This window comes from Halictus rubicundus, chromosome 4, assembly GCF_050948215.1.
Source record: "Halictus rubicundus isolate RS-2024b chromosome 4, iyHalRubi1_principal, whole genome shotgun sequence".
In the NCBI taxonomy this organism is placed as follows: Eukaryota; Metazoa; Arthropoda; class Insecta; order Hymenoptera; family Halictidae; genus Halictus; species Halictus rubicundus.
In genome coordinates, this window is record NC_135152.1 from 13,586,465 (window position 1) to 13,600,076 (window position 13,612).

Here is a 13,612-nt window from a genome sequence, read left to right on the forward strand (position 1 = left end):
CGTCTAGATTGCGGGCTATAGTTTATATCGCATAAATAGCAATAAGATTTTAACATCTAATATGAATTAAAGTATCGAAATATCTATTACATATTTCATTACTTGCATATTTGCACGTCCTGTCATAATCATGTATTTCTAACCTTTTCGTTTCATCGTGCGACACTGACATTTGAAATTTCAAGATGGCGACGTCTAAAACAGTCGACTGAAAATAGTAACCCAACCACTACTAAATTCAGTCGATAGTTTAAAAAATCAGTCGACTGAAAATAGTAGTTGGCTACTATCGATTTAGTCGATAGTGCCCATCACTAGTAAAAGAATCATTTACGCTCGAATAAAAAATAATATTTTAATGCTTTCCCATTGAATTTTTAAAATTTTGAATATTAAAATTGGAACCTGAAAGCTTGCGTTCTATAGCTGGATGAAATGAAACAAAAACATCAAAGGTTCCGATCTCACAGATGAGAGTCGCCTGCCTGCATGCCAAGAGCAGTTGAGCACACTAATATATCTTCATATTTTCACATGCGCACATATACGTAACCTAAAATTGATAGTAGTTTTCCTCGTGAAAAGGCACCATTGAAGAAACGAAAATATTAAAAAAGTTCTATTATCCATCCTTTAAGTGAAGAAAATGGTATTTTTAACCCCGCTACTGTTCGCAAGATCTAGAGGTCCAGATGAATTTTGGCGAAAACGACAAATATTCAAATTGGCTGCTGTAAGTTTACTTAGCATTATCGGCAGTAATAAGAAACACAGTAGATTTGCATTGGGTGTTTCGTACTTTTATTAAAATTTGACCGTTTATTCAACAGCATTACATCGGCCGAAGAAGAAACTGTTATAGCGTAGCAATCAGAAATGTACATAGGGCATTGTTATACTCTACATATGGAAGACAGCTTAAAAAGGATGATATGAAACAGGTAACAAGTACCTTCCTCTTTTTTCTTTAAACATTCTGTAATCGATTAAATGATTATTTACAGCTTTGGGAAACTAGAATAGATGCTGCTAGCAATGAGCATGGTATCAGTTTTAAAACATTGTTGGAAGGAATGACTAGGTGTAATATTTTACTTAATCGTAAGTCTCTAGCAGTTTTGGCTGTATGGGAACCACGAACTTTTAAAAGTTTATTGGATGTTGCTTGTGCAAAGACAAAGATAGGAGGAGACAGGCATGTTGCAGACACGCCTATGCCCAAGAGCGTCCTACTCGAGCGATTAGTAGACAATTAAGAAACTGCGTTTAACTGTAACGTTTATTATACTGTGGATAATTAAATATTTACAAGAAACATATACTCTGAAAATTTGTATAGAGAACAGAATAAAATGTTACTTAGTCACGGATAACCTTGATAACATGTTGATAATTGATGAACAATACTTTTGTGCTCGAAACAGGGATATCGATCTTACTGTTTGGCATTAACAATTTTTACAAAATCAGGTTTCAAGGATGCTCCTCCAACCAGGAATCCATCGATGTCTTTTTCTTTTGCTAGATCTTTTGCATTGTCTGCTGTTACCGATCCTCCATAAATAATTCTAACATTTTCAGCAACTGTTGGGTTCAAATTGGTACAAAACCATTGCCTCAATTTATCATGTACTTCTTGAGCTTGTTGAGGAGTAGCTGTTTTTCCAGTTCCAATTGCCCACACTGGTTCATAGGCAAGAACAACATTATCCCAGGATTTGATTTTATCCGCAATAGCCTTAGTCTGTCTGAAGACTACTTCTTCCGTTTTACCAGCTTCGCGCTCCTCTAATTTTTCTCCGATACACGCGATCACCTTTACATCAATGGTATTCTGATTAGTTTTAAGGCTACGTGAAAGAAGTAATATTATTTCACAGAAAAAGTTTGGTTTTACCTTCAACCCAGCTTCTAAAGCGTGAGCTATTTTGTCTGCGACTAATTCGTCATTTTCACCAAAGACATTTCTTCGCTCTGAGTGACCCAGAATTACCCAAGGAATTCCGTTGTCTAATAGCATAGCAGGACTGATTTCACCAGTAAATGCTCCTTTTGCTACCTTGTACGTATTTTGGCCACTGATGCCAACATTATCAGGTAATATGCATTTTGCATATGTTAAATATATTGATGGTACTCCAACAACAACCTCTGTTATAATAGTGCTATTATTATTATTAGTGTTATGAAAGTATTAGTCGTTTAATATTTTCAAGTGTCGATTAGACGTTAGATGATCTTCTTCAACATCATGTAAGAAGCATGAAAGATGAATTAAAAATTGTTATGTTATAATATACGAACGAAACATACCAACATTTGGATCGAGAGGACCAGCTTTCAAAAAGGCAACGATACCGTCTATTTCACTTTTGGTACCATTCATTTTCCAGTTACCACCGACGAAAAATTTACGACCCATGGTTGCTTTGGTGCCTATTAACTCGTCCGAACTACCAGCTGAACCAAGATTGCAATTTCTTACCGAGCCTGGAACAAATTTCAAAAATACTCTGCTGACCTTCAAGCGTACAGAAGGTGAATTTGGTCACGTCCCCCCAACCTCGTTTCGCCAACCCCCACTATTTTCGATTGCTTTTTCCCCCTCCTTTCTCTGTATGAACTAAAATATCTATTTAATTGTATACATTGTATATATAATCAGGAAGTCTATGTACATCTGGCAAATTTCGAATATTTAAACCGATGAAGCATAGGTTTTGGACATTTTATCGACATTAGCTTATTAGTTCAAATTAGACAATTTACCTGGCGCAAAAATGGACCAATGAAACGTACTCTTATGTCTCGTTCGAATAGCCAATAAGGTATAACGTTTATCGAATTAACGATTAAGTCGAAGTGACGTTTCGATCTATCGATGGTAAGTACAAAAAAAGTTGTGTTTACATTTATATATTTTATTTGATCGTGAAGTAGTATATATCCTAAAGAAATATGCACGCATATAAGATCGCGGAAATTGTATTCAAGATTTTAATTAATTGACTAATAATGTTTCTGGGGAAATTGTATTTTAGAGGTTAAGATACGATTTGTTGTCATGTTTGACTTTTCCGCGTCTGGCTTGTATTCCTGATTATTTATAAGAAAAATGTACGACATACTTACATTGAGTCAGAAATGTCTTATTTAAAGGATCCATGTGAAATATTTTTACGAGATTGTTACCGCGAAAAAGGATAGGTGTCTTCTTAATTATAATTTTTAGGCCATGTATCATTATGAAGTTGTTTGGAAAAGCTATAGAATGGTTTTTTGAGATATCGAGTTGTCAATTATTTTATAACAAAGTTAATATTTTTAATGTTTTTCTATATAAAAGCTTTCATACGTTACATGTACTAATATCCATTTTACATTATAAGCGAAACATTGTAATGCAGTGATTTGAATCATGATTCAATTATCAATGTTAAATGTGGATAAATTTGTACATACATTTATTCAAAATTTAGGTTTAAGAATTGAATCCCCCGTTTGTAAAAATCGTAACAAGATCACATTCATAAATTATGTCGACAAAACTTATAGAATTAAAGATCGGTTACTATTTGCAGTGGAAAAGATCAAAGAGATCAACATACAACAAAATTTAGATTTCTCCGATGAAAGAAACGTACGATATTTCATAGAAGAACATACCAGTTTGTCTGATAAATTGAATTCTTGGAACAACAAACAAATATTATCTTCGCACTTGAAAAATATTAATACAAAAATACTGCAAAAAGTGAAGGCAAGGAAAAGAAATAACGAAACTATAAAAAAGGTGGAAGTTAAACTATCGAATAAAAATTTATCTTGTAAAAGAAAAGTGAGAACTAATTTAAGAAATAAATTATTCGAATCAAAATCGAATGTGTCGCCAAGATTCCACAAAGATACATGTAAAACTAACAAATGTAGTAAGGCAGTTGTAAATGAAAATAATGATACATTTTCTCATGATTGTACTAGCTCTAATAGCTACAAGAGTTTTGATACTTCAAGAACAAAATGTGATAATTGGAAAACTTTGATCAAAAATAATTTATCAAAAAATCTAATAGACATTGTAAAAAAGGAAGTAGAAATTGCAAGAAAAATTTTATGGTTCCATGCAAATGATACAGAATTTATTAAGAGAAAATTGCATGTTTCCCTTTATATCTCAAAGGTATTGCTAATTGTATTTGTATTGGATTTATTAAATAATTTTCTTTCTTTGTTTCATTTATTCTGACATTTTTATTACCTATTTATTATACAGAATGAAAATTATCATGCCGATACAAGCAATCGGATAATGTACAATCAACTTCTTTGCCATCATGCAATTTTATGTTTGATCGAGCCAAGCGACAAAGCTTTTGTTTTAATTGAAAATGATTTATCTGCTGTCATTAAAAAGTATCTATTGCAAGGATATGATTATCAATTTGAATGTCAAAGGTATTTAATTTTAAAAGGAAATCCCCACGTATATTTAAATATTCCAATATAAAATGAAAGAGATTAAATATTAGTATCCCTTTAATAGAGATTCGCAGAACTATTTTGCTGCCTTGATTATTTTAAATCAGTGGGCTAAAGTTTTAGTTCAACATTCAAATACAACAATGATGCGGACAATTTGTGGTATACTCGGATGCAATATACACCAAATATTAGTTTTGCATAGTCCTTGAGAAATATTGTTACGGAAGTCATAATGTGAATGTAATGTCACTGCTTAATAAAGAAATTGAAACAGTGTTATTTGCAAGAATTAATATGCATTCATGCGTTTCATTGGTATATTTCATAGATAATATGAGAAAATGGTGAGCGAGGAAGCAGTGGAGTTTAATAAGAAGTCGCAACCGATCTTCAAGAGCCCAGTTTTTCAACAAAAATTTCGACCAACAAGTACTACCGGAAAGAAAAGAACCTGGCGTTCGTTAAAGCAGGTCTTGGCTCAGGAACGTGCATTACCGTGGCCTATAGAAGTCGTACATTGTATGAATTATTGATAAACAAATTAGTAAAACTTTAAAAAAGAAAAGCTTTATCGTTGGATTATCAAACTTTCAGATAGTTCTATTAATGCACCGCCAAGCTTCAGACCAGCAAAGAAATATTCAGATATTTCTGGATTACCGGTATATAGTAACACTTTTCGTATAATTACACAATTGGTTTCATTCTTGAGAAATAGATGGTAAATATGAGTATATGAATTTTATAGGCACGATATACGGATCCGCAAACCAAGCTATATTATGCAACTGCCGAAGAATTTGCAACAGTTCGAAGTCTACCAATGGATATAACTGCTGGGTACTTGGCATTACGCGGCGCTTCCAGTATTGTTGGTTAAATGAATTTAGACAGTACATGAAATGAGAAACGATCATTTTATAATTGTATATTTATTACAGTTACTTCAAATGAACAAACACAATGTATAATTCTGCGAATTTTTTATGTTGTACAGTAAATATAAACAGAAACATGCTTAGTTTGTAAAGAGATAAATCGAGACTTTTTACCACGATTATTCCCAATTAATTATGTAAATTGATTTATACACGATCTACTGCTCCGTTCGACGGGATTCCCTGAAATAAACAACTGCACAAATAATTTAAATCATTTTCATTATTTCATCTCCTTCATCTTTTACACAAGTAATCGTTATTAAAAAAGCTTGTCCATTATAACTTAGCATATGAACTACAGACTAAAAGATTGGAGAATCTTTAAAAAGTATATTACTGTTCATTCCTTCGACCACTGTATTCTTTTTTTCTGTTTACAGTTCCTTGCACACCTTTATCGATTTCTTTGCTACTGCATCACGGGCCGTCAGCAAGTTTGCAAAATTATTTGCAATTGAAAATACAAATAGCATGGCCTACTGAAATATCGCCTGATGGTGCACTATTCTTAGGTCGCCCCTTTTTTTATTTTTAACGTTTTTTGAATGAAGATTATTTTAAAGTAGCATCGAAATTTTTTCACTCGATCAGTTCAGGTAAATCATCGTCGTCGCTATCAATTCCATTGCCTTCGTCTCCCATGTCCTCGAATGTTTCGAACTGTGACTTACTGGATCCCGAACCACCCGAACCACCCAAGCCACCCATTTGTCTCATCATCTGTGAATAAAGAAAAAAAATTAGCAAACCAATTATACCTACGAACTAAAAGTATTAAAAATTTGAGCAGGAAGGACGGTATCCTTACCTCTTCTAAATGATTACTGTCCCCCAAACCATTCTCGTTGTCGCTATCATCTTCATCCTTCCACTTGTTGAAATCGCTCTTGAGCCAGTGAGCTTTTGTTTTTTCTTTTGTTAATCTTGGCCAATACGGGCCCTCTTCTTTTTTAGTAAGAACTAACTCGAAGGTCCTGCCTCTTAAGATTTTAGTCGTTATGCTTGGAACAATTTCATTATATAGATTGATTGTTAGTTCGTGCATTTTCTGCTCCGTTCCACCGACTCCCTTGAAATATATCTTTTCTGGTTCAATTTCAATAATTGGATCTTTGCAATCTTCTAGGCAGATGGTAAGATATATAATATCTCTTCTCTGAGCCCACATAACAGGTGGCGGGGGCAATCTAGAAAACGATGAAATAATATTCGGTTCATCAAGATTGAGACGATAAACTGAAATTCCGTATAATCAAAAATAGATTGAACATTTTTTTATTTACATTGATTCGATTGTATTTCAGGTAAAATAAAAATTTTTACCGCATATCAAAATATATATACATACAATTAATTATATAAAGGTCTATACATTCGAAAGATTTATATTTTTATTGTGAGCATAAAATTTGTTCTTCGCACATGCAATCGAAAAAGAATAATTAATAGAAAAACCAATTATACGGGTGAGACGTTATTTTTACATGGAAACATGTGCTTCAATAAATGTAAGCGTAGACACGCGAGAAGATTAACCATCGGAATTTTCTTTTGCATACTATTATATTTCAACCATTTCGAATGATTGTCTTACATAACTGAATAAATAAAATGAAATGAAATGTTTTCGGTGGCGATCAAGTGTCGATAGAAAAATCATATTTTCACGACAATGCGGTGAGCGTAAAATGTGGGTAAAGGTTGGAAATAAAGTTCTATGGTTTCCGACTAAAACCGCTAGTCATTGTAGATAAAGCAACACACCATCGTTGCTCGAGAATGTAACGAAATAAATGCATTTGCGCGTTGCCAAACGCATTTCGATAGAATTCAAACCTATCATTCATGTCTTAGATATTGATAAATAGTTGTTCCGAAGTACAAGCTATTAAAAGCTAGTACGACCAAGATATGTTGATCGTCCGATATTCCGTTGAAGGTAAAACGCGAGGGGAAGTTTAATATTGTAGATTAATTCGATATTGGGAACGAAACGAAAGAAACGTGATAAATTGGCGAGAAAACGAGGCGTAAGGGAATTCATTGAGATTCTTTTCCAGAAATTTCGAGAATCAATAAAGTCGTTTTACAACATGGCGGTGTTTCGAAAGCCACGGGGCGGCATTTCAGCCATTCCAACGAATATCCACCCGTTTTCTCGTCGCGATAGAAAAGAGATACGATTTAGAAATCATAGAACACATCCGAGGGAATTTTTAAGTGAATTCCGGTATACTTACTGGCCTTCTTGAGTCATATTTCGAGAGCTTCGTTCCGCGAGAAGCAAACAAACACAGAGCACTCACGTATCGCGCCGTAGACCTCTGATTCGATAGTGTTTCGAGATTCAATTGTCGACCAAACAAGATGGCGATTGGTTGTTTTTGACGATATCGACCTTGCTTGTTTCCGGAATCGAACATTCAAACGTTCGGTTCGCGCGCTTTTTCAACTCGACGAATATTTCAATTCGAACGCAAGCTTAGCACACGTATTAAATACAACGGAATAGTTGATAATACTTCAAGTTATTATTAAAAAAACGACAAATGTTATCGTCTTTTGATCAACAATAACATTTCGCTGTGTAACAACGTTTCAAAGGGAAATCTTATAAGCCTCACAAAATGGTCTTCACAAAATCGCCCGCTAATATGCTTAGAACAATATAATAGGGTATGTGTAGTTGTGATCAAAGTGACGAAACTCCAAAACGTCCAAAGGCTCAAACTTTTGGAATCTTTAGGTAAAATGGGCTACCGATTACCCGTAAATATTGACATGTTCATAGCGGAACCTAATATCAACCCTTAGGACTCGACTGGCGACTCTGAGGCGCCACTAAAAATTGCTGTATTATTATTCAAAATATTTTTCACATTATTAAATTTGTTTGTATCTAATAAATTACTAAACATTTTGGTATTGTACGAGTAAATTGCACCATTTTCGTATGTATAACATGAAAAAATATATATAGAAAGGCAATATTCTAGGTCAGAAGAAATGTTTCGTTTTGAAGTTAAAATAGCTTCGAGTGCAAAGGGTTAATTCTTGCAGTTGTATTCAGTCGCATTTCAAAGATTGTAAATGATCTATTTAAATCACAATTACATCCTGTAACATTGTAATACCAACCTGTAAAACTGTAATACCACATTGTAAAGCGAAATGGACCCATTTAAGGGGGCCGACAGGCATTTGGCCTTGACTGTCACGCTATGCCTACGCTGTGCCTTTTTTTCTAGACATTTTATATCTTAAATAAGTAAGTAATCAATTAAAAATGCATACCACCGTCTTTGCTACGTCTGTATAGAGCCTTTTTTTCGATACGAACACTAAATCTCTCGAAATTAAGAGAATCTCTCAGCGGCAGCCATCTTGTGACGTCATACTTGCTTCAGAATTCAAATTATCTGCCGAATATTACAAATTACTTCACGATGAGGTAGAAATTCGCAATTTGGGCTCTATACAGACGTAGATTGGACTCTTAGGAAACACAATTGACCACTTCTAAACTGCTCATTGCGATATTGAAGCGGCAGTTTGTCTATATTTTGACCCTCGCATACGTATATAGATTTCAAACCATGCCGGCCCCCTTAAGGATCTAAAGATCATCAATAAAAAAAAAAAAGAACAATATAATAGCAAAGATGTCTCTGAATTCAGACTTCGTTGTAACTGCACCAGCGACTGACAGAGATATCGTACACTTGCATACATATACCATTTCCAACAGTATCGTGTCAAGATAAACGCGTTCCAAGGTCAAGCTACACATAAGAGAAAACTTTCTGCAAACAAAAAGAAATTTTCATAATTTTACGATGATCCTTGAAAAAGTTCTTCGATTAAATCGTCTGGCGTGGTGCACACACTGTTGCACGCCGCTATGGAACCCGTCCCATCGACGATGGTGGGAGTAAAAGGGAAGAGGGAGAAAAAGAGATAGGACGAGAGAGAGAGAGAGAGAGAGAGAGAGAAAGAGAGACAGCGTGGTTGCAAGAGGGGAAAAGGAGGGCGAAAAGAGAGAGCCTTTGCGTTAGATTGTAGGTCAACGCGGTATAGTGTGGTGGGGTGTTGAGGAGGAAGAGGGGAGGAGAAAGAAAGAGAGAAAGAAGGAAAGAAAGAGCGGAAGCGAGAGCGAGAAAGAGAACCATACCTTTCTTGCCGTAACCGTGGCCATAAACTAACAGGACATGCACACGGTGTATCAGTCTGTTTCTTTCGCAGCTTCGACTCGTCCCGTCTCGTCCCGTCTCGTCCGGTGCAGTCCAGTTCCATCTTGTCCGAAGTTGTCCTGTCCCGTCAGTCGCGTGCACGACTCTTTTCGCGCGAGACAACGCACGACGGTTTTTTCCCGGTTCGGCGTGATCGTTTCGATCGTTTCCGATCGTGTGCCGATCTCCACCCGGAAACGCTGTCCTCGCGGTGGTTTCTAGTTCGTTGGTGTTCGCCGATCAAGAAGCTCTCCCGGTGGTTCCGGAGTTTTCGGAGCTCGCGGGCAGCAGAGCAGAGGCCCGGGAGCGCAAGTGCACCCCTACGGGCGCGCATGTGCGTGCACGCGTGCACGCGTGCAACCGCGTTCGACAGGGCTCGATGGACGTCGCGGCTCGGAGCCGTGGCCAAAATAACGGCGACCGACGATCGACGATGATGCAGTCGTGAGAGAGTGCAACCGCGTTCTCTGCAACTTGTTGCGTCGGGATTAACACGCCATGTCGACCAGTTCGCTGTTTTACAAGGACAAGTATGCGGTGAGTAGCCAACGGCCTTCTCCCGTCGTTCTACGCGTCATTTCGCCGATTCGTGTATCGCGCGGCAAACTCTGCTGCTCGCGATCGTTTCTCTAGCTAGTTGTTAACATTAAACCTACCGAGCCTTAACACTAGGTTTACGGGACCCGTCAAAATGACGGATTCTACTATTTTTAATTGACGATTATTGAGTTTGTGAAGATCCATCTACGTGGAATTACTGAACAAACTTGTTTCCTTAGGTATACAGGGTCATCCGTTTTTAAACGGCCAAACGTCAACCACCACAGAGGACCCCAAATGAAACAACTTCCACCCCTAACACTTTTTTTGATTCGGTTTTGATTTTTAGATAATTGCAAAAACCCGTCATTTTTTGCGTTCACTTAAGATTAAATATATTAGGACTGCAATTATGTATCTTGATGATTTTTCCTTTGTTTGGTTTAAAATAAATAGGGGCATCTTTTTTATTAAGTCAACTTTTTTGTATGACCTTTGGATCTTGGTTTTTTTTTGACATGGGGCACGCCGTGGAGACTGAATGAAATAACTTCGAATCAAAAAAAGTGTTAGGGGTGAAAGTTGTTCCATTTGGGGTCCTCTATAGCTGGTTGACGTTTGGCCGTTTAAAAACGGATGACCCTGTATATTATTTAAAACGCCTGAAAACTTGCGCTAAACCTAGTGTTAACCAGTTAAGCGTGGAATTTAATTTGAGAAATCCCTGACGGCGCCGGAATTCAAATCGACCGATGACGAGTATGCACGTCGAACGCAGGCCAAATGCGGCTATTATAAAAGCCAAAGTCCTCGTAAAGCTAAACGAGAAAGAATTACATTTGTATTCGATGAGAAATTAAGAATTCATTAACGTGAACCGCACCGCAATAGAGTTTCGGATTGACTTTAAAAACGACTGATACATGTTGTCTTATAAAAATGACGAGATTGAATTTATTTGGATTTTCATGCATTCTCTCCTAAATATATTTATTTAATCATTTCTCAGCACTTTTACAATTTCAGTAATTGTAAAATAAAAAGTCTGGAACGGTCATTTTGACCCGGCGGTGGTGGGTGTAGTGTTAATCGACAGCGTACCATCTAATTTGTTTTCTATACGGGTTATCGGGATGTACGACCCAGTTCTGTAAAAATTGTCGAGCGAAAAACACGCTACGCACGCTGCACGCGCACGAGCGCCGTGCGTGTAAATATTTTTACACGATTTGTACGCTTTCTCGATCGCCTTGCATGTCGTCGTCTCGCGTCGTGTAACGCTCGAAGTTAGGGACATCGAGATGATAAAATTCGGGGAACAGTGTCCCGACGAAACGGGCGTTAATTTTCGTTAACGAAGGAACGTTAACAATGCAATCTCGTTGACAAGAAACGAAGACCCATCGTTCGCGTCCCTTTTACCGACAAGAGTCACGTTGTTTCTCTAGCCTTTTCGGTACTCGATAAAAACAAAAGAAAAAGAAAAAAAGAGACGCAGGGCGTGCACGATGATTGCGCGACGACGCGTCATCGCCTCGCCTCGCCTCGTGTCGGAGCTGAACAATCATCCGCGAATGACTGCGTAGGTACTTATAGATGGATAACGATTGCGTTTCCGCGCGTTCTATGGAACAACGCGATCATCTTGTACATTATAAAAGGAGATTCGTTACAAGGTTTCGATGGTGTCTCGTCGGCTCGTCTATCTGTTCGTCTCGCCGATTCCTTAACACTAAACCTACCGACATTTCATGTATACCTAATCCTACCATGAGCGGTCAAATGACCGCTTAAAAAAAAAAATATGTGTCTTAATGTAGAAAGAGATTTTAGCCAATTGGATAGCAAACAAAATATTTTTTTCTATTGAGAAAAGTTTTATTAGCATTTATGCATTTTCAGCACATTCAAGTCAAGAAGTTATACAAGAAATTCTGAACGAAATTTCAAAAACGGTCATTTGACCGCGCGTGGTAGGTTTAGTGTTAACGAGGAGCACGCCCACCATTTAGCCACCACAGGCCGAGATCTGTTCTTTCGGAACAGCAAAACAGAGCGAAAACGCTTTTCTCGCTCTGAAATCGTCCGCGCGTATCGATCGATCTTATCTCGGACTCGCGGAAAGAAAATAAGCTCGGAAGAGTGCGAGCGTTCGCTCAGGTTCCACCATTTTCCGAATCTTCTTCTCGAAATGATCTATCTCGTTTGCTCTGGTTTCGATTCTGATTCTGGCTCGCCTTCGCTTTCGCGTTCGCCGAATCGGTTCGAATCGGAAAGAAAATAAGCTCGGAAGAGTGCGAGCGTTCGCTCAGGTTCCACCATTTTCCGAATCTTCTTCTCGAAATGATCTATCTCGTTTGCTCTGGTTTCGATTCCGGTTCTGGCTCGCCTTCGCTTTCGCGTTGGCCGAATCGGTTCTGTTCCACCTTCGAGGATCGCCTCGAGGTCGCGAGAAGGAGGGAGAAAGAAAGACAGACCTGTGGTACCGGTGTGTTACAGTATAGTTAGCGAAACGCGACGAAGACGATCGTCTGTCGGCATTGAGATTTATTTACCGAGCGAACGTTAAATCGCCCAGTTGCTCGAGTTATTCTTGCCGCTCTTATCTCGGACGTCGATACGGACCGATTGGAAAAAGTATTCGTTATCTCGCGTTGGGTCATCGTTTCGCGATGGCTCGTCACCTTACCACGATATCGGGGAGATCTAGAGATCCGCTATCGGCGTTTCCGTTCGTTCCGTGTGTCGCGATAGATATCTCGATTGTCGTTCTTACTCATAAATTCCGTTTCAACGTTGCCCAAATCTGTCCGACCAAGGTTTGCACCCGGAAGAGGTGCTCGTCGCGAACCGTGATGATTTCTGTCTTGTGAATTCGTGGACGCGCGGCGAAAACCGTGACGATGTCCGCGTCCGCGTTCACGGCTCTTGACGATCACCGTTGCCAGAGGATCTATGCGATAAACGACGTTCGGACAGCGAGAACTACTTCACGACAAGCTAAAGCTTGCGAGGGGTTGTGTCGCGTAACGTCCGCATGTGTACATGAAAACAGAAGAAGAATAAATGAGAAACGTTAATCGTAAAAATTTCATTGTTCTTTCTTCTTCTCGCCATATCCTTCCATACGAGCAGACAAAATGGCCACGGTGTCCCGGTACACTGACAGAAAGAGCAGCACCCAGTGTTATATCCAAACAATTAGCGTTAGACGTCTGAGGAGTCGACGACGGTGCTAGCTAGATAGATACAGTCAGTCCCATAAGTATTCGTACGCTCTTGAAAATCGTATAATTTTGTCAATATTGGACTATACCATTTGAATTTTTTTGGGAAGTTAGAACAATTGGATCACTACATAACGTGAGAAAAATGTTTTGTTAACACTAGGTTTACGGGACCCGTCAAAATGACGGATTC

At 38.0% G+C, this 13,612-nt stretch overlaps 4 protein-coding genes across 6 annotated transcripts; 2 read left to right on the top strand and 2 right to left on the bottom strand.

Annotated features, from left to right (window-relative positions):
- The first annotated feature begins 309 nt into the window (after nucleotides 1-309).
- Mrpl20 (mitochondrial ribosomal protein L20) lies at nucleotides 310-1,318 on the top strand. The gene is made up of 3 exons (XM_076786964.1): nucleotides 310-733; nucleotides 831-941; nucleotides 1,005-1,318. The coding sequence occupies exons 1-3, from the start codon at nucleotides 647-649 to the stop codon at nucleotides 1,254-1,256; spliced, it is 450 nt and encodes a 149-aa protein (XP_076643079.1). The 5' UTR covers nucleotides 310-646; the 3' UTR covers nucleotides 1,257-1,318.
- Nucleotides 1,262-2,574, bottom strand: Tpi (triose phosphate isomerase). The gene is made up of 3 exons (XM_076786961.1): nucleotides 2,314-2,574; nucleotides 1,898-2,151; nucleotides 1,262-1,816 (listed from the first exon to the last, which is right to left on the bottom strand). The coding sequence occupies exons 1-3, from the start codon at nucleotides 2,420-2,422 to the stop codon at nucleotides 1,436-1,438; spliced, it is 744 nt and encodes a 247-aa protein (XP_076643076.1). The 5' UTR covers nucleotides 2,423-2,574; the 3' UTR covers nucleotides 1,262-1,435.
- Nucleotides 2,575-2,898: 324 nt separating this feature from the next.
- LOC143353545 (uncharacterized) lies at nucleotides 2,899-4,939 on the top strand. Of its 3 annotated transcripts, XM_076786960.1 has the most exons (5): nucleotides 2,899-3,314; nucleotides 3,582-4,180; nucleotides 4,274-4,455; nucleotides 4,544-4,722; nucleotides 4,811-4,939. In XM_076786960.1, coding segments are annotated over exons 1-4 (930 nt in total). In that variant the 5' UTR covers nucleotides 2,899-3,313; the 3' UTR covers nucleotides 4,692-4,722; nucleotides 4,811-4,939. The 3 variants fall into 3 exon arrangements, with proteins under 3 accessions (XP_076643075.1, XP_076643073.1, XP_076643074.1); XM_076786958.1 differs by having other exon boundaries at nucleotides 2,899-4,180; XM_076786959.1 differs by lacking the exon at nucleotides 4,544-4,722 and having other exon boundaries at nucleotides 2,899-4,180; nucleotides 4,811-4,916.
- A 441-nt stretch (nucleotides 4,940-5,380) lies between these two features.
- On the bottom strand, nucleotides 5,381-7,861 carry P23 (cytosolic prostaglandin E synthase). The gene is given in 4 exon segments (XM_076786963.1): nucleotides 5,381-6,143; nucleotides 6,232-6,610; nucleotides 7,664-7,683; nucleotides 7,685-7,861. Coding segments are annotated over 4 exon segments (702 nt in total). The 5' UTR covers nucleotides 7,847-7,861; the 3' UTR covers nucleotides 5,381-6,002.
- Between the last annotated feature and the right edge of the window lie 5,751 nt (nucleotides 7,862-13,612).